General features: G+C 38.3%; 2 protein-coding genes across 3 annotated transcripts; one reads left to right on the top strand and one right to left on the bottom strand.

The window, feature by feature from the left end:
• Positions 1–477: 477 nt before the first annotated feature.
• On the top strand, positions 478–1,959 carry SKP2 (S-phase kinase-associated protein 2, E3 ubiquitin protein ligase; the record flags this gene model as incomplete). Its single annotated transcript, XM_010077784.1, has 2 exons — positions 478–585; positions 1,746–1,959. Coding segments are annotated over 2 exons (322 nt in total), but the record flags the coding sequence as incomplete, so codon positions are not given.
• A 4,967-nt stretch (positions 1,960–6,926) lies between these two features.
• NADK2 (NAD kinase 2, mitochondrial) lies at positions 6,927–21,284 on the bottom strand. 2 transcript variants are annotated; one of them, XM_010077782.1, is made up of 11 exons: positions 21,202–21,284; positions 20,758–20,846; positions 19,119–19,200; positions 17,725–17,808; positions 15,475–15,611; positions 14,357–14,439; positions 11,846–12,012; positions 9,603–9,658; positions 9,466–9,519; positions 8,875–8,998; positions 6,927–7,187 (listed from the first exon to the last, which is right to left on the bottom strand). In XM_010077782.1, the coding sequence occupies exons 3-11, from the start codon at positions 19,187–19,189 to the stop codon at positions 7,049–7,051; spliced, it is 915 nt and encodes a 304-aa protein (XP_010076084.1). In that variant the 5' UTR covers positions 19,190–19,200; positions 20,758–20,846; positions 21,202–21,284; the 3' UTR covers positions 6,927–7,048. The 2 variants fall into 2 exon arrangements, with proteins under 2 accessions (XP_010076084.1, XP_010076085.1); XM_010077783.1 differs by having other exon boundaries at positions 11,846–11,941; positions 14,361–14,439.
• Between the last annotated feature and the right edge of the window lie 1,778 nt (positions 21,285–23,062).

Raw genomic sequence — 23,062 nt, 5'->3', positions numbered from 1 at the left:
CTTTCCAACCCAAACCATTCTATGATTTGTTAATTAACAAGTTATTATAGTTGATAGGTAGAGTGGAAGGAAACATTCAGGTGGATAGTTTAGCCTAGCATCCTATCCTAGAGAGGCTTTATTTCACCTGTTTTTTGGCCATAGACCTAAAAAAAAAAAAGTGTATTTTGTTTCTGACGTAGTCAATTAAAATATTTTGAAATGTCAGTGTGTAAAATAATTGCCTTTTTATGGCATGTTGTTCTGTTGCAGAATACTGCCTGCAGAGAAGCTTCTGCTTCACTTGCCTTTAAGTGAAAATTAAAATCCCTCACCCTACCACACACCCTAAAAATAGGTTACTTCCATCATGAGCTAGAAAAATATTTAAGTGGTAGAAAAAAGTTAGTACTCAAATTTCTGAACCTCAGTTTTGGAAATAACAGATGTACTGCTACTTTGTACTTAAACCTATATTTCATGTGCTCTCATGTACAGTGACAGCGTGATGTTAAAGCCTGTGTGCTTCCAGTATTTTCGTCAGCTCTCCTTTCTAGAACATTTGTGTCTTAGCCGATGTTATCAGATATCACCTGCTGCCTTAGTGTAAGTAATCTCTCAATGGCTTTGGTTTGCTATTCATACAGAGGATAAGTTAATTTGTTGGGTTTAAAATTTGCAAGTACTGTTTTGAAAAACTTGCTGGTATGAGGTATTAGGACTAAGGAATTGAGACCAAATAATTTGGCTGCTAGAGCGTGTACTTTTGAGAATCTAGGCTGGAACCAAAGGTATGAGAATCTTTCTGTTATGTCAGTCTGTACTCATGGAACTTGCTGCTCAGTGCATGCCTCATATCTTTCCTTAATGGCATTATACTACTGCTACTCATTACTATGAGGTACAGCTGGAGGTTCCAGTCCTGACAGTGACCGGTAACAGTGTCAGTATTAGGCATTGATCCATACAGCAAGGCACAGTCCTTTGAAAAAGTTAACAGTTGACAGTACTTGCTGACTAGCTAATCTGTTTATGTTGCTTTTATTTTCTGTGCACTTGTATCAGTTATTGGTTGCCACTGAAACAGCTTAGAGTTACTTGCTTGTGGGGTTTTTTTCTGGCTTTTAGTAGTATAGCAGCTATCCAACTTTATCTTCTCAGGAAGGATGTCATAGCAGGAAAAAGATTGTGAGAAGAATAGGACTATCAAAATGGGAATCTGAAGAACCTTTTCTGTAGTAGTGTGTGCTGTCATGAGGATAGCTTATGTGTCTCTGCCTTTCAATTTTGTCCGATACTTGCTTATAGATACACAGTAGATACACAGTTCACATGGTGACCAGGCAAACATGAAGCAATCAAGAACCCAAGGCTGGCTTCTTACCAGTGCATCATAACAAATTGGAGACTGATAGTACCTAAGGGCTTGCATCCTCTGAGCCACATCCTGAAACTTCATCTGGGGCAATTTCTTCCACTTGCTTTAAATATTTAAGTCCAGGGAAATGAAAGGGGAGGAACCAGTTTAGTTTTGCTTTGTGACAGAGAGAGAACAGCAAGAAGCAATTTATTCAGCTGGTTTCCTGAATTATCAGTACAGAGAACTAGTTTCAGTTAAATGGGTGCTTTTAGAAAGTAGGAAGGGACATTTAGCTTAATTAGTTACCTTACTTGTGAAAAATTAGAAATGCAGCAATCTAATTCGGGTACAGACTGAAAAAAAAAATTTCAGGTTCCTGGTTAATTTCCTATTTTTCTCTTTCTAGAGAACTTGGTGAAATTCCAACATTAAAGACTCTTCAAGTGTTTGGAATAGTGACTGATGGATGCCTAAAGCTCCTCAAGGAAACTCTTCCCAACATGAAGATCAATTGTTCACATTTTACAAGTATTGCAAGGCCAACTGTTAGTAGTAAAAAGAACCATGAGATCTGGGGCATCAAATGCAGATTGACACTGAGAAACCCTAGTCACTTCTGATCATGTTAAATGCACTGGATGCAATGGACACAGTGTATATAGTGAAGCCCCTTAAGAAGCAGAGTGCTGGAGCACCTTTAATCATAATACTGTTATTGTAAAAACCTTTCTAACTTGGGCTTACACCTTAATGTAGTAAACATTTTTACAGGGGTTTTTTACTTAAAGCCTTTAGAAATCTGATGATCTGTGAGCAACTGATTTCTTTAAGTCCTTTTTTTTTTTCCACAGGAGAGCTTTTTTAAGAAATACTATGAAATAATCATTATAATTATCCAATGTCAGCCTACTGTTGCAGGTTCTGATGCAGCTTTTGTTGCTCTAAGGTGTTCTAAAGGCGCTTTTGGTTAACTCTTCCAGCTCTACAACTCCTCAAATGGCTTGTATCAATGCCAGGTATCTTAAGACTTATTAAGGAATTGTCTTGATCTGAGTTCACAGAACTCAATGAATAATGGTATTAAACCTATTCAAATCCTTAATTGAACAAGATGTGCAGTAAGATGAGAAGCTACTCACTATTTCTAAGAGGGACAAAGGACTGAGTCTGAATTCACCAAACCTGAAACAGTAAATAGGGGAAGGGGTGTCGACATGAAAGCAGCTAAGAGCTCAATACTGTCCAAGTTAAGAAGCCATATAAAGGAGCTAAAGTGAAGTTTTTCTTTAGCAGCCCACAAGGGTAACATCTATTTTTAGTATTCTTCAATGCTAGCAAAATATAATCTGAAAAGCCCATTCAGAATAAGAATCTGTAAAAGCAGATGCTGGTTAAACTTGTTTCATGCTCTGGTGCTAGATTTTCTGATTAAATATTATGGAAGTTTAATGTAGCTTCTGTGAGCTTGATATTGGATAAAACTTCTTAAAGATGTTCTCTTACTTCCTTTAAAGAATAAGATCTTCCAACTGCAACTAATAAACTGGCAGAAATCTTGCAGGAGGAGAGCTCAAATGGTTCTAGATCTCAGACCAAAAACAACCTAGGAGTGCAGCATAAGAGTGGTGAAAGGAAGAGATGTTTTGGTGCTAGTAAGACACATCGATTTCTCTTTTATAGTAGTTTGTTCGTAGGACCACTTCACTTCTTTTCTCTTTAACACTAACCACTACTGTCTAGTGTTGGTTTTTTTGAAGTAATATGAAAAGCTGAATAATGGTCCAAAACAAACCAAACAAACAGAAAACCACCAAACCAAACTAAGGATCGGGACAGGTAATCACTTCAAATAAAACTTTGATCTGGGTCTGTTATCAGGGTAGTTGTGCATAAGCCTGGAATGTCCCAGTAGGTTTAAGTGTTAGTTGGCAAATCCTCAGGCAAAACTTGCACCCTGTGAAGGGCATGAATATGCTGATGTTGTTCCCCTGAACTCAGAAACCAAGCAGGTGGCAAATTTATTCATGGATATTTAAGGTTAGCCTACAGCATTAGTGTGGGGCTGCTGCGTAAGTATAGTGATCCCCATCTCAATCTGAACAAAAGAGTTCAGGAATAAATACGTGGTAGTATAGAACAGATTAATTACTGTGGGAAGATTGGATGAGTACTAGAATTTTATGTTTAACTCATATTTTTACTGTAGAAAATAAGCCTTATCTTGCTAATTTGCTCTACACAGTGTAAGTAACGCTTGAGTCGTTAATGGGCTTGTGCCCCTTACAAAGGAGTTAATGGGCAACGTACCTTGTGAAAGCTGGAGTGGAGCAGTGATGGGAGGCTGGAGGATGCTGGATATTCTGTTGCTTCACCGTTTGCAGCCTTAAGTTTGTCTTAATTTACTTCAAGAAAAAAAGTAAGTCTTCATAGCAAAGCACTGTTGTAAATTCTGCTCCCTATGCACAATGTAACCCCCAACAACTTCTCTTGCATTTAATAAAGATCTAAGTTTTTGTTACATTGTACAAAATGACTGAGGGGGGGGGGGGGAGAATGCTTTCCCTGATTTCCCACAAACTTTGCATCATGGGTTACAAAAAAGATAATTTGTCCAAGCAATGTCTAAACAATGGTGGTGTGGGAAACGGGGTGTTACCACCAATACATTTAGTATTTAATAGACTGTGTTTTAAAACCCTGTACAGAACTGGGATAGTAGTATGGCTCTAGCTAGAAGAAACGGAACTGAACTTGTTTTTTTTCTGTACCAGGTGTTAGAAGAGGACAAACATTCCCACTGCATGTTTTAGTTATGATGGTAGCTGTAGCAGACATATAATGGAAGTCCTCTGGGTAAAAAGCACCACTGACTTTTTTGTAACTGGAAAAGGTTAAGGAGCTCCAAGCAATCCCGAACAAAAATTGCTACATAGATAAGTCTCTGTATTTTACCAGAAGTGTGAAGGCTTATAAACTGTTATTTAAAGCAAACTGCACACTAAGTGAGAAGAAGCTGAGCACCTGAAACATTTTTTGAAAGTTGAAGTAAGGCACAGGACAGCTCCATATATCAAGTTTTTATTACATAATGTATAAACACCACTTTTTTTAAAAAAGCCAACAATGACAGATCTAGTTTAGCAGAACACAGTGGACTGGCACTAAATGAAGAGACCATGAATTTGACTCAGCAGATAGAGGAGGTGCAGAGCTCACTGCCAGTCCTGGCAGATTAAATCAGTGTTAGAACCAATACTCGGTCCTGTCATGGAATACTCTACCAGGTAAGTTGTCCGTACTGCAATCCTTTGCCATAAAGGATCCTTAAAAAGGATTCTACAATCCTTTAATAAAAAAAGGTAGCTGCTTACTGTTTATCTATTTTAGATCTCTGAAGCATCTGCTAGTAAATGCTTCAACAGAAGAGCAATTAAATACAGACAAAACCAGTAGAGGCCACTCATGAGTAAGTCAGGTTTCCATTTTGCTAAGTAAGTTAGGAATTTGTGAAATCTCTTACTAAGGTCTAAACCAGATCATACTTTGGGTCTGTAGGGCCTGAAAAATAGTCTTTTAGTCTCGGCACTCATAATAAGGAATGACAGGCATCTTTAAGAGGTATGCGCCCTGATCAGACTCCATGAAAACATTACTGCACACAACTGTCTCTGAAACAAGTGGGGTATGGGATTTCTGCTGCAAATTTGTCTATGCAGGTATTCAAGGACACTTTCAATATGTACACCTCTGATCTAATACAGTGGTAAAGTCCTAGGAAGTAAAAAATCCATGTTACTAGCATTAGTGGGTTGGTAGTGTACTAGACAGAGGCACATAAACAATCCATAACTGCTTAGAGATGGATTAGGAATAACTAAAACACCCTAGTCTCTCTGCAACCAACTTTCTAAAAGATTAGTCTTTTGCACCTTTACCTTTAGACCAGTTTTGCAGATTATTTTAAACATTGAGAGCTTTATTCTGACAGTTCCTGAACTCACCAAGTTTTGAAAAGAGTATTTGGCTACTTTGATTTTCCCCTTATGGTCTGCAATTCTGGGAACTCAAGCAGATAGCATAAATAACTCCATCATCTGCAGGACTTAAAAGGTGAAATGTACACAAACAGTGATAGCTTATTAAAAAAGCTCCACCAGTATCACATTTTCTTAGAATTTAATGGTCTAGTCAAATCTATCTCCTTTAAATTCTGGTTTAGAGTGAACAAAAATACTTAAGTAGTAGAAGGAAAAATTCCTTTATCCACTTCTTCCACCTATAAAGATCAGTTTACATTTTGTGATTGGCAATAAATACACTGATTGGCCACACTGGAGAACATTTCCATTAGACCTGAGAACATCTGTTACAGAAGTCTCTTCATTCAAAGGCAGTTTGAAGAAAACTCGCTTTTGGAAATTGATCTGTAGTAGATAGGACAGAACACATTTATTTCAAGTCATGTAGCAGAAGAGTTCCTGCTGTAGGGATCTTCATTTTGTCAAATTCTGCCCTCTCATCTATGCAATTATTAACACAGACTTTCAAAGGCAGACATAGTTCACAGTTTCTCTAAGACATTACCTAAAAATTCACTTTGTTTCCTAGAATCAGAGCCTTTTTTCTGTTATCAACTTGCTTACTTAACACATGATCAGAGGCATGTAAAATTAAAATTCATTTGTTGCCAATTAAATATCAGTATAATTCAGCATAGGATTGGAAATTTAAATTTTCTGGAGAAGTTAAAAACTTAGAAAACTGAGAGACACAGGTATTAACTTGTGTTCCGACAATTAGCACCCAGCACATCCTATTCTTCAATTGTAAAGAAACTCAGAACCTAAAATTCCAAACCATTCAACTTAATAAGGCCAAATATCTTTCTTAGGGATAGCTACTTACATACACTACTGTGACTGAACACCTGCTAGCCAGCTAATCCATTCAGTGAAGGAGTATATTTTACTTCAGCGTGTTTCCTATAGTTTGTCTATTCCTGTTAAAGGGCTCAAGAAAACCCTTGGGTTTCAAGTCCCTCTCTAGCCAAAGAGAAAAGGTAAGAGCTACCTCATTCAAGATGTGATTAAGCCAGACTTTTACTTTTGATGTACATCTATGAAGTAGAAAAAATACTGAAGAGAAAAAAAAAAAAAGTCACAAGTTGTATGAAACTACAAAGTTGTAAAATTTTTGAAAAGCATACAAAAGATCTGTATTTCCATTTCTATTACTTCAACATCAGGATTTACCAAAATCTATATATCCTTGCATCAAATTGCTAGATTGACAGTCAACTTTTCTACAAAAGTGTATGTATGAAGGTGTTTAGTTTCATCAGTCCCAGACTGTTACTAAAAAACCGTACATCTGAATATTTAATGCTACTGACTTAATACTTGAACCCATCTACCTGTGTTTAAAAATATGTTCTTTCATGTTTGCCTTACAGGTTAAAATGTCCATTTTCACTGAAGTAGAAGTAAGGCTTCAGATATACTTCTTTTACACCAGATGCACAAAGAGCTTAAATAACAGGCTAAGATATCCCCACCCCAAAGGAATGAAACTCATTTCAAGCTTCCTCCAAATGCTCTTGCATCCAAAAAGGCCAACTTCCAACCTAATGCAGCATTGTGATGTGCTGTCTATCCCCAGAAGTTCCCTCTTTGGATCCAGAATTGTTTCAGCAGAAGACACTAGGGTCTTTCATTCTTCCAGCAGAACAGTGCACAGTGCATCCTCTGTATCGATCATTATTGAAGCTATTGCCCCATCATTGAACTCAAAAGATGTTCCTCCATCTACAACCATACATGCATCCCAACAACGGGAACGGACACAGACTCTGCAAGAACCCAAAAAAAAAGTTTTAACAAAACAGCCTAAAAAAATTAGGTATTTCTCACAAGCACACTTATCTGAACAATCAGACTGGTTCTTGGACATTCCTTTTGGGTCAGTAAATGCTTAATCACACAGGAGCATGCTTAGAGAAGAATTCAGCATGGTACTAAGCACTAGAATCCCCCAACCTAACAGTACATTATATAAACACAGCAAAAAAAACCAGGGAGAACTGAAGGACTTGTTTGAATGTCTCTTGCTCCAGGAGCCTGAGAACAGCCTACACCACAACACTAGATATTGAAAGCTGCAGTTTAGGTGTATTTTTTAAATAAAGCTACTGATCTCATTGATTAGTGGTTTGCTTAGTCTTTCAAATAAAAGTTTTAAATTAATTTATGATTCTAATGTATGGTCTTCATGTTAAGTGGAACATGCAGTTTCAACTAGCAGTGCTTGAGATTCAAATAATTTGGATATTACTATAGTCTATTTTGTTACATGAATCATTCACAGAGAGAAGGGAAAGTAATTTCAAACACAAGGGTAAAGGTCAGAATGCTTGCCAGGCAACAGCGTAAGTAGGTGTTGCAGCATAGTACTGTCAATATTAGAGTTTGACTACTATGTCTTTAAACTAATAAATTTAAATTTGAGCTTATTAAATTTAAGGCAGCTCTTTTAGAGCTGGACAAAACAGAATAAAACTACTAACCATCTTCCTCTTCACTTACCTTTAAAAGGAAAATTAACTCAACCATTGTAATTTATCCTTTCACGTACACAGAAAGTGGAAACACTATTAAATAGAGTTCTCCAAACATCTTTTTTTATATTGCTAGATGGGAACTAATAGTTATGTCAGCAGCTGTTGTCAACAGCTGCAAGACTGCAGTCTCACATGGATGTGCTTGATTGTTTCTGACTTAGGCCCTGGTCTAGACAATGTTCTGATCTCCAAAATTTAATCAACAATTATCCAGTGACTTAAATTTTCATAAAGCCACATCTGAATGTGGCCTATGCATCCCTAAAACACAGCCAAGTCTGGATGCTGCAGGAAAACATGGAGGCACGTTCCACTCCTCCATTTCACTCTGGGCAACTACTGTGACAAAAAAAGATAAAGAACAGCAATGAGGAGATGTTTAGTATCAAGAGGTAAAGCTCTACTGTGACACGCAGCAAATTCTACTTAAAAAAGGAAGACTGGGCAGATATCCGTCACAGGTATGCAGACATTTGTAGCTCCAGTATAGTTTTTGTAATATATCCTATGCTGAGGACTCCAAATAAGACAACTTAGTCCTGTATAACTCATAGATGAAAATACAGTTATTTGCTCCTATTTTAACCTCTCCTCTGGTCCCCTAATCATCTCAGTGGCCTTTCCTGAATTCACTCCAGTTTGCCAATGCCTGTTTCACATACTGAGGGAAATGGCACACATACAAAACTGGGCACAGTGAGATTCTTTTATTCTGTAAGATTGTGCATGGATGAAATACTAAAAAGGCATAACACAACTTGGAAAAATTTTCTTCGTGTTGTCAGGAGAACAATACTCAAGCCCCTCAAAACAAAAACTGGATGTTGAAACACTTCAAGTGAATCTCCTGGATTACTCATTCTTTGACAAGTACACAGAATGAAATAATTCTTCGGTGACTGCTGCAGCCAACACTTACTTTGAAGAGAAGCCACGCTGACGGCTACTTGAGAAAACTCTGTTTACAATAGGTTCCCGAATACTGAAAAACATCTTTGGTTCTTCTGGACTGTAGAGCAGGGACTCATTGTAATCATTTGTTACTGTAAACAGAGAAATCAGCCATTAGGTTTGCCAGAGAAAATGACTTATTCTCAGAAGCACACATTCCTCGAGGGAAGAGCAGTTTCCATAGGGAGAGGGAATACTGAGTCTTGCCAGATGTTTCATAGCCTTCACCTGCAAAAAAAAATTAATTTCACAGAAGATTCCTTTCAGTTCTATTGCATCATGAATACTCAACAGCTCTCTTCAGGTGCTTAAATATTGTGTGTCTCAAATCTTGGGGGAACTGACATTCTCCTGAAGATCTATACATATCAAAGTCTAAATAAGTGCTTTAATATGAAGTCTGACATTTTTCACCAAGTGTGCCTAAATAATATTTGTAAGAAAGACTAATATTTCAAGAGTGCTAAAATACTGAAAGCAGTGCTGAGTATTAAGAGTACAAACAAAATTAACTGATCAAATTCAGATACCTTAGAGAAATCTTGCCTTTTTCACTAACCTTTTTGTACTAGTTCCATGTTCAATGGCATATTCAAACTTCCATGCTTTTTAGCTGTTGAGCCAAGAGAAAGAGCCTCAATTAGACAGGTGTATTTTTACATAAACTTGGCCAGTAATGCCATACTGTTCACTCACCGATCTTAAGAATCTCTTCAACAGCTTGATTTGCTACCTTGTTAATATTATAGGACCTAGACAGAGAAGTAGAAGTCTTATTTGCTAAGCCATACAACTTGGGAGAAAAACAAAACAAAATTAAAAAACAAAAAAATCTTGCATACAGATGAAGAACTATGTTCAACAACAGGAAGAAACAAAAAATAAAGAATGTTATTAAGGGTGAGCTGACATCAGTTTCTTCAAAAAAATGCCTTAAAGTAACTCTTGGTTTACCATCTACCTGGCTTTGTAAACCTTACTCCACTAAGTGAAGTCTTCAGGAAAAAAGAGCAAAATACACAGGACAGTCTCCTTACCAATAATCCTCCTGCCTTAAAAACACAATAATTGCTGATTTAAGTCTGCATTAAAAAAACTGAAGCATGACAGTTCTACAGATTGTGTGTGTTCTTATCCCTTCTATTCACCTCTTGCTAATTAATTCCTTCTGTTAGTTCTCATTTATGGGACCAAACACTTCTTCTCAAATATTATGCCTCTTTGTCCATACCCTAAGGTATGGGCTTGAAGATCATGAAAGTCAGTTAGATCAGACACTTTTGCATGTGCCACATTTGGATGCATAAGTCAGCATAAAGCCTCAGTCTGAACCAAGTCTAAACTCCAATAAAAGTTTCCCTCCTGTGCCCAGGCTCAAAAGGGATCGGGTACTAATCACAGCCTCCATGCAGCAGTACTGTGAACATGTGAGTTTCCCAGGTCTCAATACAGCTTAAAATCCTCAGTCCAGCACTTCTATCACGGCACTAAAACACCTCAGATTGCAAAAGACATTCATTATACATGTAACAGGCCACAGGGCTGCTGATGGTGGTTGGCCAAGGCTCCTCCTCTCACACTTATTGCCTACCTGCAAGCCTGAGCAGATGCTAGCAAGAAAGTGAGATGCGCAATTTGAAATTGTTCTCTCAATTAGCTATCCTTTTATACAAGTTTTGGCAGCTGAAGCACTTGGACATTTAAATGCTTGTCAGGCTGAGGAGGTATGCAATACCAGAAGAGTCAAGAGTCCCTAAACCACAGGCTAAAGAAGATCACGCCACTGAGGCTTGGCCTCAGTTGAGAAAAGCCCAGCAGTACATGCTGATTACAACGGAGATGGGCAATCCTGGAGTTTGGTGCCTGATTCTGGGATTGCTCATACAGAGCGTATAACCAAATGAAATGCATAAGAACAGCACTGAACTAAGACTATACATTCCCAAGGTACTGAACACTAGGAAAGTTCCCCTAGCAGTCTGCCAGTTTCATCCTTGGCAGCCTCCAGGACCAAGTTATGCTGACTGAATACAAAATTCTGAATTACAATGAAGAGTAAACCCCAGTAACCATGGTTACAGCATGAATATTCATTTTTGAATTTCATTAAAAGCTTCAGTTTTAGTTCATCTTAGCCTGCCAAATCCAGGGCCTGTTGTACAACTTTAAACTATAAGCACAGCCAGATCTCCAAATGAAAGAGGTTCTCACTATACATGTGTCTCACATCCCAAAACTAAACTGCTTAGACTGACATGCAGTACTGTAGCTTGTTTAAACTGAAGTTAAGATAATTTACCTCTTTGGTTAAGCTAGCACAGCTCTGCTTAGATATGCCAGTCTTTCTTTAACAGGAATATTTTGGAAAAGAGACCGTGCCCTTTCAATTCAGTTTGAAAGAGGCAAGGGGCTTGGAAGGAGAATGGGCAGTAGATGTGCCAGAGAACCCTTAACACTGTTTCCAAGTACATGTTTTCCCATTCTTCTTAGAGGTTAGATTTTTAAAGTTTTCTGAGCTACTTCATCTAAACTTTTGAATTTAGGCCAACAAGAGTGGTTCAGAGATCCCCCCCGTATGGTCTCCAACCCAGCAGCATCTCCTTCCCTTGCCACTCCCAGCCATTCATCTCCATGTGCAGCATGCAACCTTCTTCACCAAATTACACCTAAGGTAAACTTCTGCGTCAATGACTCAGCTCCTCATCCTTTCAACAATTCCCTCCATACCTACAATTGAGGGGTGCTTTGCACCTCTCACAGACTTGAAGACAGCTTTGCACCATACCGACAGTGAGAATATTTGGACACACCTGACAGGCACTGACTTATCCATAGTCCAAAAGAGTCTCAGTATGGAGCAAATACTTAAGCAAAATAGGTCCATCTAGCATAGCGTATCTGAAGTGACGTTTTATATCAAAGCAGCAACAGGTACTTACCATGCTTTTGATCCTGTTCCAGTACACACGTTAAGCCCTGAACTCTTCTGTTTTTCCCAAGGACCATCATCAACTGATATCTCATAATAGGAGGCCCTATGAAGTGAGAATTTAAAACTGGGTTTGCAGGACTTAAAGTTCTCCCTGAATAAGACAGAACACACAGCCTTATCAGGCACATGAAAATTTAGAGGGGCTATTTTCATATCTGGATGACAATTTCACAGGCTTTTCACAATGTTTCTGATTTGACAGCCACTTCTGATTCACTGTTTTATAACAGTTTTTATAACGGACAAAAATGATTTGCAGTATGAACTTTCAGGCTGTTTTTTTGCAGCCACTTTTCGTATTAAATTATGCACAAAGAACTCTGTGGTTCATCTGGGAATAGCTTCATACACAAACAGGGTTTGCTGGACTTACAAATGAAACTACAAATACGTTACCTTCCTTGCATAATTGTTGAACTACTGAAAAACTCTGTTTATGCTGTGATTGGATCTCATAAAATTACATCAGGGAACACTAAGAGGTAAGGCACTCCAACGTCAGTAAGTAATAGCAGGGCTTCAAGCTGAATTCTTGATCAGTTGAGAAATTAAAAATCCACTGTGATTCTTCATGAACAGTTTTAGTTTTACAACAATCAGCAGGCTTATGTTTCTCTCCAGGGCAAATTCTTCCTAGAACTCAAATGTAATAAGTCTTGGGGCACAAACATCATTCTGCATGGTATTATTCATATATCAGGGGATTACTAATGTTAGGCCTAGAGAGACCAGACAGTCTCTCTCTGTAAGCTTCAGAACATCCAGGTGTATATTTATGAACAAAAGTTGTTGATGTTCACAGTGCCTAATTCAAACAGTATGATATAGTCTTTAGATTAATAGATACCCTCTTAGAAAAACACCACATTCACTGTGGTCGGCATAACTGAGTTTTACTATAGCTAGTTTTACCTTCTTACCCAAGGACTACTTGGTCAGAAGAGCTTACTGAGCTGTTTTAGGTGATGAATGGTTCAGTTTGGATCGACTACGAAAACACCTCTTGAATATCTGGTGTCAAACAGTTCAGACACTTATAACTAAGAGCATTTTGTGCACTCACTCTTGAGAAGACGGGAAGACAAAAGAACAGCAAGCAAATTAAGAACACAGGTGCCCAGCTTGATTCAGTTTAAGACAATTTTTGCAAGCTAGGTATGAAAGCATTTTTTTTTTCTTCAATTTCCTTGTTTTCTTAACTGACATGCAGAATAAGACCCTGGAAGAAGCACCTAGAATCATATTGTCTTAATATACAGTAGACATTTGTATTTGAACCTTAGAGATGATTTATCCATGTGACATCATTATTAAGCCTTGAAGTGTAAGGTCCTATTAACACAAAATTTATTACTAGAGATTAGTTCCTACAGCCATTGTGTTCCTCAATGGTTCTCAAATAGATGGGAACAAAAGAGCACAATCTATTTGTGACACTCAGAAGCAGAGGGCTATTATAGAGCGTTGGAAAGCAGCTTTGTGTTTCTCTGTCACTGTATGTTAAACTTTTTAGAATCTTGATAAAATTAGGTTTGGTTTACTAGAGAGCAAAGTGTGTATCTCTTTTGAGACTAATTCCTTCTGCCAGTCTGAGGCTGCAGTCCAGATGGAAGATAAAGCATTCATGGAACATTTATACTGTTTCCAGCAGCAATCACAGTGTCCCAGGCACTGCACAAACACAAGAAGATGTTACACTCTGAAGTTTAAAAAAAAAGAAGATACAGAATAAAGGGAAAAGGGATATAAAATACAAGTAAAAGTCTGGACAAATCCTGCCCAAGGATCATGTTTGAACTCCTTTCCCACAGCCCCAGTTGCATTCCCCACATCCTTCTTCTTAACATTTGTCTGGCAGAAATGCATTTATCTTCAGGACAGAAAGGGCAGTCAAAGGTATCCTAGATAAAACAGTACCAGGATTTGATACCAATTAGTTTCTTTAAACAAGGAAATAAGTGTTTTCCCACAATAACAAAGCTTCTGCCAAAAGCAGGCTGATACCTTTGCCTCTAATGAGAGAGAGGCAGGGAAAGGACTACTTGGGTCATGCTAAAAGCTCATGAAAAGGTACTTAAGAAGAGATACAGGAGAGGAGGCAGTTTAAGGACAGATATTTAAACCTTCAATCCACTGTAAAGACAGTAACTGAAGGCATTTGGTTACATAAGAACTAACCGGGAAAGGAGTAAAACAATGAAGAGCAAAGAAAACAGTCAAGAATAATGAAAGATGAAAGAATGACCATACAGGAAGGTGGAAAACCAGAAATTAACATCACTGCACTTACACCTCTGAAAATACACTTTGTAATCAGCAACAATACAATCAGTGTTACATATTCATGGACTAGAACTGAAATTTGATACCAAAGACATCCCATCACTGATTGTCCATTGCAATGTCATAAAATGAAATTAAGTCAATTGTGCCTTGCTGCAATAACAAACAGCTAAACATACCTGGATGAGAGAGACTCCCCAATGAAGACTTCATTGAGTGCTCTCACTGGTAAAAGATGCGGACCAGAAATGTCAGATCCTGCAGATATTGAATATAACAGTTTTGAATCATGGCTCTAAACCCCACATATTCAAAAACAATTCACAGCTCACTGAAGGACACACTCTGCTGCCTGGGTTTGTATTCTAGACCTAGTGCTCCATTTTTGTCAAGGACTCAATTTTTCACTGATCTAGTCTGTCGCCAGACACTGTCCTTTACTGGAAACTGCAAATATTTGAACCAAGGTCAATAAGGCAATGACATTTATGTTCAGACATCACTTTCCCTGAAAACTCATGGGCAACCAAGCAGACTGAAGTCTTCTTTTCTGTCAGCCATTCTTCCACCTTAAAATAAATTCACTGAGAGTGACTTAATAGACATTTCTGATAAAATTCAAAGACTTAGACTTTATACCACAGGGTAATTAAGGGGGATAAACAAATTTCTCATGTTGACTAAGGACTTCTCAGTGAGGAAATGCAGTGCTAAACACAGGTTAAGGAGAGAATCATGCATCTTCCATCCATCATAAAGAAAACAGTCAAACATGTCTGATGACTGAAAAATTACCCAGCAAGAAATTCTCACTTCTAACTTCTCATTTGCTACCTGGCAGTCAGTGAGGAGCTTTTCAAATGTGAAGTAACCTGCCTCAAATTTAGCACGAGTTAAAGAGTGTGCACACACACATGCTTTTAGTGTGGAGCAGCTGAACGCATCACCAAATGTTTATGTGGTAACCCCAAGTGTCTATAGTAACCCTAAGAGACAGCATTTTAAAAAAGCTCAGGTATTCTTACAGCATGTAATACTATTTAAAAACATCTCTAAATTAACTTAATACTGAAAATGGGTTCCAAGTATACAGTCCAGAATAAATATATAGAAAAGAAATAATACTCCCTTTTAAAAAACCTTAACCTGTGTTTTCAGCTAATGAGAGCTTGTCTCTCCCTGCCCCTCCAATACAGCAACTAGACTTCAAATACTTCAATTCTTACAAATCTTTATCTCCTATTCCAATTTTTCATAGCAAAGTGATTACATTCTTGTCACATTTTAACCTACTTTGATCCTGGAATCTTTCATTTATGTGAGCCCTGCTGTGTTGCTCTTGGCTTAGCTGTTGTTCATGTAAGTCTACAGGAGTTGGGTTAATACCAGTTCCTTCAAGATACAGTCGGATTCTTTGCCGCCACTGCCACCTTAGAGGGGAGAAAGAAGTTGGTATCAGTAACCAGAATATTCATTACCGAATCAGATAGGATCAGAGAGTCTTCAGTCTCAAAGTAGAGCATCTTAAGATTAAAAGTTAAATATACTCAAAGTCACATTTCAAGTTTTATAGCTCCCACTATAATTTCTAAATTTACAAAGTTAATCATACTAAAATGTAAATACTTTACACTTACCAATTTGCTACCTGATGTTTTTTGCACATGTAAAGTAAGGGGACACTGGCCAAAAGTAGTCTACAAATATTCTAGATAACAATTCATATTTTTAGGCATGTGATTCTAGCTTATGAATTCATGACTGACACAGCAGCTTTGAGAACAACAAGGTCTCACGAATTTATACAGCAATACATACTGTATTTTTACCATCTTTTGTTTGTATTTGTAGTTGTCCAGAAAAGCAGCTCTGTCCACCCCTACGCACATAAGGGCCACAAGTATCCTCTCATTTTAAGAATCAACCCTAGCTTAGGAACTTTAGGATGCTTAAGAGGAATTCAAATGAAGAAAGAGAAAAATATAAAAGGTATTCTTCCTTAAGTTGTTACAATATTCAGATTTTTATTTTTTTCCTATAGAAGGTATCAATTCCTTTCTCCTCTTACTATTTAGAGTTTATATGTTTTATAGTAATAGTTTTGATTAAGAAAGCAAAACACAAGGGAATGTTATGAGCACATCTTTTCCCAGCTCATACTGTTGATATCTGGGTGACAGTAACCAGCTTACAGGTTTCCTAAAAATTACAGCAAGGAAGAGTTATGCTTTATGAGACTACATTACTAGCTCTTCCTGGTTGTCATCCTTGTAGAGCCTCATTCAACACATCCTTAGTATAATTACTTACCTGCCCTTAAATTCCAGGTATGGTTTTAGGTAGTCAAGCAGACAGCATGCAGCGACTATCATTACGCTAGCCTCCTTACAATACTCATGCTAGAACATGTCAAACCCCCTACAAAATTAGAAAATGGGACTGTACCCCTTTTATATTCCTGTTCCGAGATCCTGTTACACCATTGACCATCAAGAAAAGAAACACGGATAGTCTAATATAGTTTGTCCTTTAAAAATCAATAACGTTGGTTGTTTCATGGGACTACAATGTATATGCTTATGCAGACTGTTGCAGTAAAGTGACTGACACTCCACAGAGAAGGAGAAAAGGTAATCCTTCCTTTCCAGTCTCTGGCACTTCACTGTCCTTACGCAGCTCTGAGCCACCAGAAGCTCCTCCAGATGGGCTGAATAGTTACCCATATATTTTACAGTCTCCTTAGGGACAAATAAATCTAAGACCTGGCAAGCGAAACACCCACTCAGGTCCCTGTTTAGGAATATTAGTTCCTATTATTCTGGAAAAACAGCAAGGGAGATCCTTTCTGTTCCACTCTGGTGAGGCTTCAGCTCCATAAAAAGCAACAACAGAAGCACCACAACAAAAATATAACACAGCATCCAACAAAATATTAGAAGTGCCTAGATTATCAAGGGAGGTTACCTGCATTAGCACTACCAGCTTTACCTAAGCAACTTAGCATGATGCGGAGTTAAAAGATTTTGTCTTCTAAGTCTCAGAATATGTAAGTTGAAAGTACCTTTTCATTTAGCAATACTTCCTGAAACCCCTTCAGTTATTGATAATCAATAACTGTATTCACCTAATTTCAGAACTTTCCTATGGCACAAGCACATTTACACTTCAAGCTACACATTCAATATGCCAGAAGTATAAACAAAACCCAACTGCAGTATATTCTGATGCAAATTACTTATTTCTTTTTGATAGTTTGTCATCATAAAAGTATTCTGGAATGTTAATATACCACAGAAAAATGTCTCTTAAAATAGTTATTAAAACAAAAGTCTCTTTTTCTGGAACTGGCAGTCAATTGTATCATCTGTATTCCAGTCTCACTCGACCACAAACCCATTTTTCATCATGGTAAACATCTACACAGAATCACGATCCAAAGCTTTAAGATTCTACTACGCATTGTCTGCTCCTTCGGAACTGCACACCATTAAGCATTTTCCAATCATAGTATGTTTTGGAAAACCAAAGATCAGTGAATCCTACCTGAACTCACCACGATAAAGCTTCTGTAGTGCTTCAGGAAATGAGTGTGTATATCTCACAGGCAAGCATAAGTGACCCTCTGATCTGGTAGCAAAAAAGGACAATGAAAATGACAGCATAACTATGAAGATTTGGGACCTTTAAAAACAAAAATCTTTTTCTATTACACAGATCAAAGCTGTACTTTGACTTTTATGAACCCATACTACTCCTACATAATAGCACATCAGCATCAGTACATGTTTTTCAGCTCCTGGGTTTATGTGTGTGAGAGATAGGATATTTCTCACACATTTCCCCTAAACATTGTCTGTTCAGCTAGTAATCCTGATGGAATATGTAAGTACTAATATAGTTCTAGCAAAGGAATTCAACCTTAATAAACCTTGCAAGTTAGAAAATAATTTTCTTCCACTTACACACAATTTACTGATACAAGACAGGTAAGTAACATGCCTAAGATCAAAGAATCTCATGTCAAGGCCAGAAGACGAAACACTGCTCCCCTTTCATGAGTGATATTTGATAACTTGAAGGCATTTGTTATTTGAACCCTGCTATTCAGGCTTGATACTGTAGAATATCTATTCACAGCATTTGAAAAGTTGTGGAAGAGGAGTAAGGTATGGAAGGAATTGAAACTTTAGGCCACCACTTTCATATCTACTAAGATTAAATTAACTGGTAATATCAAAGGCAGAAACCTAGATCTGGAAATCTCAGCAGACAGAGCCTTGGTGAGTTCTGAGTTTTACTTGCCATCCATTTGAAGGTTACACCAACCTGGCAGCACTAACACACTGCATCCACCTGCCCAAATCAATCTTATGGCTAGGTGGATGCAACTTATGTGGAGTTTATAATAGGACAACCAAATGCCATTAATTGCCTGAGGAGACTGCGTCCTCTGAGGTACGACACAGTTTAGAAGAAGAAACCAGAACAAACTTCTTCATCTGAGGCCCGACTGGATCTCCAACAGAATTCACCTTCTTCATAAAGAAACATTTTCTGTTGTTCAGACACCACACTGTCAGTTGCTTTTGTTAAGTCCCTTTTCCTGTTTCTGTTCTACACTGCCATCTCTAGCCTCAAACTTCTGGTTAGTAATACAAATTAACTGGCTGCAAGTGATGTTACACTGGTGTGTGAAAGCAGCTGTGGCAGTTTCACACAGTCATGCTTATCTAATACTACTTAAAGTCCTCTCAGATGAGAGAAGACAACTCATTGTGGAAACTTTTCTAATAAAACAACAGGTTCTCTTGATATCTACAATCTAAAGCAGACATTTATGCTGCCAGATGCTACAGGCATGCCTCATGCATCCTGAGAACAGATGCATATTACGCCTGATATTAAATAAAGCACTGCTTTCCCAAATGTGTTTTTACCTTTCAGGATCAGTATTTACTCCAATAACTGGTTTAAATTTATCGAAGACCTTACTGGCTGCCAATAACATTGTACCATCCCCTACAGAAAAAGCAAAACAGAAGTTAGTTTCACTTTATATTCTAGTATCCCAAACAAAACAGTCTCAAATGTACTGCAGCATTACCACTAGGTGCTTTTGTATCAACAACTGATTAGGTAAGATGCACAAAACCAAACTGGGACCACAAAACTACTGATACCTTCCAAAGCAGCGTGGTAACATCTGAATTCAAGATGGCAAATGTGATTAGAAAAAGTACAACTTATCTGGCAGTTATACATGCCCAAGCAACTGAATTCAGAAGAAGTAAGTTTGAAAAGAGATTTATGGAAACTTCTTCATGTTTATCAGCTGGTAAAATAAATTCTTTAAGAAAATTAATTTAGAAAGTATCGCTAATCAAAGCCACAGGAGACAGGAAACAATACCAAATTTTACTGTTAATCACATGAAAACAGTAACTTTAGTTTCACCTCAGTTGTTCTGCTAGAAGGCACAATTTAAAGGCCTTATCTGGCCCCAAACAGGCACACTTGGAAAAGAAGTCTTAGACAAAACTGTTGAAGAAGAAATCTTTAAGTGTCACTGGTTTCTTCAGATATTGATATTATTTCCTGTCTGTTAAACAGAAGGACACCTATAACCTGAATCAGTCTTTGCACCAAGATATAAACTCTGGAAATCTCTGATGATGTATCACTTCCCAGCTGCTTGCATCATAACCACAACATATGTTGCCACAGTCATACTGGCACTTTAATCTCCACCTTAGATGAGTTCTTTAAAATCTACAGGAGTATATGAGGACACTTCAGGAATGTATACATATCCCTTTCTACCCATTCTGAGAGGTAACCAGTACCTAAGGGCAAAGTGGACCCGTGGGGAGGACAGAAAGGCAGAGCAGTGGTCAAGTCTAACTGCCACAGACGATTGACCATTATGTCAGAGCCCAGCAACACAACAACAATTTGCTGCATTATTTGCAGCAAATCACAAAAATAACCCTGAATGAACTGCTGTGAGCCAGTGTTCATAAAAAACCATAAGGTCAGCTGCTCTGTTGGTTCATTTAAAAAACTCTAGGCAGAGGCATAGGATGATCAGAAGTTGTATACTTTTACATTTACCATCCAACTAGACACTCCAGTCACTGGACTTAAGTATGAAAGCAACAAAGACAGTTTGGGCAAGGGGAGGAAAAGGTAGTATATGTTAGAGTTCGCCTCACATACCCAAAAACAAAGAGTAGGGTTTAGGGCTATGTATAACCACATGAGAGCAAGCATTTTATCCTCTTTAGCTGTAAACTACAGTTAATTCCACAGTTTGATACTGTTTTACCCAAGCCAATAATAAACATTTCCAAAGTAGCCATGCACTGGGATTCACTTCCTAGTGCTACAATTTTAAATACTAAAGGCAGAGAGCATGGTCACAACCACTGCATTTTGTTGTATTTTATTACAATTAAATAAGCAATTTGTTTTCAAAATGTGTATACCTCCACATGCTTCTCACACTGCAAAACATTTCTGAAAAATGTATCCATGAAAACATACTGAAACAACTACTTCCCTTCCATAAAGTCATACCTCCTGCTGATATAACAGCATCTGCCCACCGAACTGTCTCTTCATTATATTCTCGACGTTTAACAAGACGAACTTCTATCCCCTCGTTCCTACAAAGCGCAGAAAAAGCCTCAATGTATCCTATATTGTTCCTTGTGACATCCTTCTGAAAAACTGACACGTAATTAAGGACTGACTACAGTAGTATTTGACTTATAAGCATTTGACACTCACACAAATCCTTTACATCTTCTTCATTTGTTTTCAAGAAAACAGTGTATTACTTAACTGAATTAAGCTAGTTCACATTCAATTATATCAAGAATGGCTGTTCACCTGCATCACCCTGTTTTCAGTATTCCTATTTTATTAGAGCTTGTAACACAAAGCTTCTTTTTTTTTGTTTTACACAGTCCATGGATATTTGCAATGTGTCTGAAATTCACCACATCCATACATTCTTACCGCAAACTGTCTACAATGTGCTCCACATTTTTTGTATGAATGCGATGCCGCTCCAGCAGACCAGCATAGTTAGATCCCTTCAAGGCAAGCTGTAAGACATAAGTAAGTCCTCTTGAGTAACACAAATGGAAGTTATAAAAAAGCATGTATTTTATCTTAGTAGAGACACATGCTTTTACAAGCATTCCATTAGTTACATCTCTATACACATACCAGTCAGCTTACATTGACTAGTTCACTAAATGAGTTACAGGGCCAGGGCAGCCAAGAACCACAGACCTTTTGAGGGTTCTACACAAACATACAAACAAGTATGCTACACTGACTTCTACGTCACTTCAAATTCTTTGCTTTCCCTGAATCTGCTAAATAATTTGAACTCTAGGTAAATCTACATACAATTATATATATAGTTACACTAACTATATTCCTGTAATGTGCCAAAAGCACAAACCCAGTTCGCTAATTACCTGAAGAGGTATAAACGTTGTGCTACAGGAAAGAGGACAACAGAAAAAGCAACAAGAATTATAACTAAGAAAACAGGAATCTTTGAAATACCTAGAGCATTACCCTTCAGATTGTATTTGAGCTAAAATGGAAGACTGCCAAGTGGTGGCAAAGGTGACCTTTCCTCTGCATCAAAAAAAGCTTAACGACAATCTACCTACTACCTTTGATACTGCCCTCTGGATCACAGACCACATTTTTCAAATTAATTCATATTAATAACAAGACAAATAGTATTTACCAGTTGCATTCTAGCATCATTCTTCCTGGAAGCTGAAGAATTTAAATATTTAATCTTGACATTGAGCCACACCGCCCAAATCACTGAAGGCAAAAGCAGGGACTGGCAGAATGAAGAACTGCCCACTGTAGGAGAAGATCAGGTACGAGACCACCCAAGGAACCTGAAGGTGCACAAGTCCATGGGACCTGATGAGATACATCCACGAGTCCTGAGGCAACTGGCAGACACAGCTGCTAAGTCATGGCAGTCTGGTAAAGTTCCCACTGACTGGAAAAGGGGAAATACAACCCCCATTTTCAAGACGGGTGAAAAAGAAGACCCAGGGAACTACAGGCCCATCAGTCTCACCGCTGTGCCTGGCAAGATCATGGAACAGATCCTCCTGGAGATTCTGCTGAAGCACATGGAAAACAAGGAGGTGACTGGAGACTGCCAACATGGCTTCACCAACAGAAAATTATGCCTAATTTAGTGGCCTTCTACTAAAGCATTGGTGGATACAGGAAGAGCAACTGATGTCATCTACCTGGACTTGTGCAAATCATACAACATTGTCCCACATGACACTCTCGTCTCTAAACCGGAAAGACACGGATTTGACAGCTGGACCACATGGTGGATAAGGAACTGGCTTGATGGTCACACCCAAAGAGTTGTGGTCAATGGCTCAATGTTCAAGTGGAGACCAGTGATGAGTGGCGTTCCTCGGGGGCTGGTATTGGGACTGGTGTTGTTTAACATCTTTGCGGGAGACATGGACAGTGGGATCGAGTGCACCCTCAGCAAGTTTGCTGATGACACCAAGCTGTGTGGTGCAGTCGAAACGCTGGAGGGAAGGGATGCCATCCAGAGGGACCTGGACAGGCTTGACAGGTGGCCCCGTGCAAACCTCATGAAACTCAACAAGGCCAAGTGTAAGGTCCTGCACCTGAATAGGTGCAATCCCAAGCACAAATACAGGCTGGGTGGAGAATGGATTGAGAGCAGCACTGTGGAGAAGGACTTGGGGGTGCTGGTAGATGAAAAGCTCAACATGAGCCAGCAATGTGCACTTGCAGACAAGTAAGCCAACCATGTCCCAGGCTCCATCAAAAGAAGTGTGACCAG

The sequence above is a fragment of the Pterocles gutturalis genome, unplaced genomic scaffold (genome assembly GCF_000699245.1).
Source record: "Pterocles gutturalis isolate BGI_N339 unplaced genomic scaffold, ASM69924v1 scaffold11798, whole genome shotgun sequence".
Taxonomy (NCBI): Eukaryota; Metazoa; Chordata; class Aves; order Pterocliformes; family Pteroclidae; genus Pterocles; species Pterocles gutturalis.
This window is presented reverse-complemented; position numbering and strand designations above follow the sequence as displayed.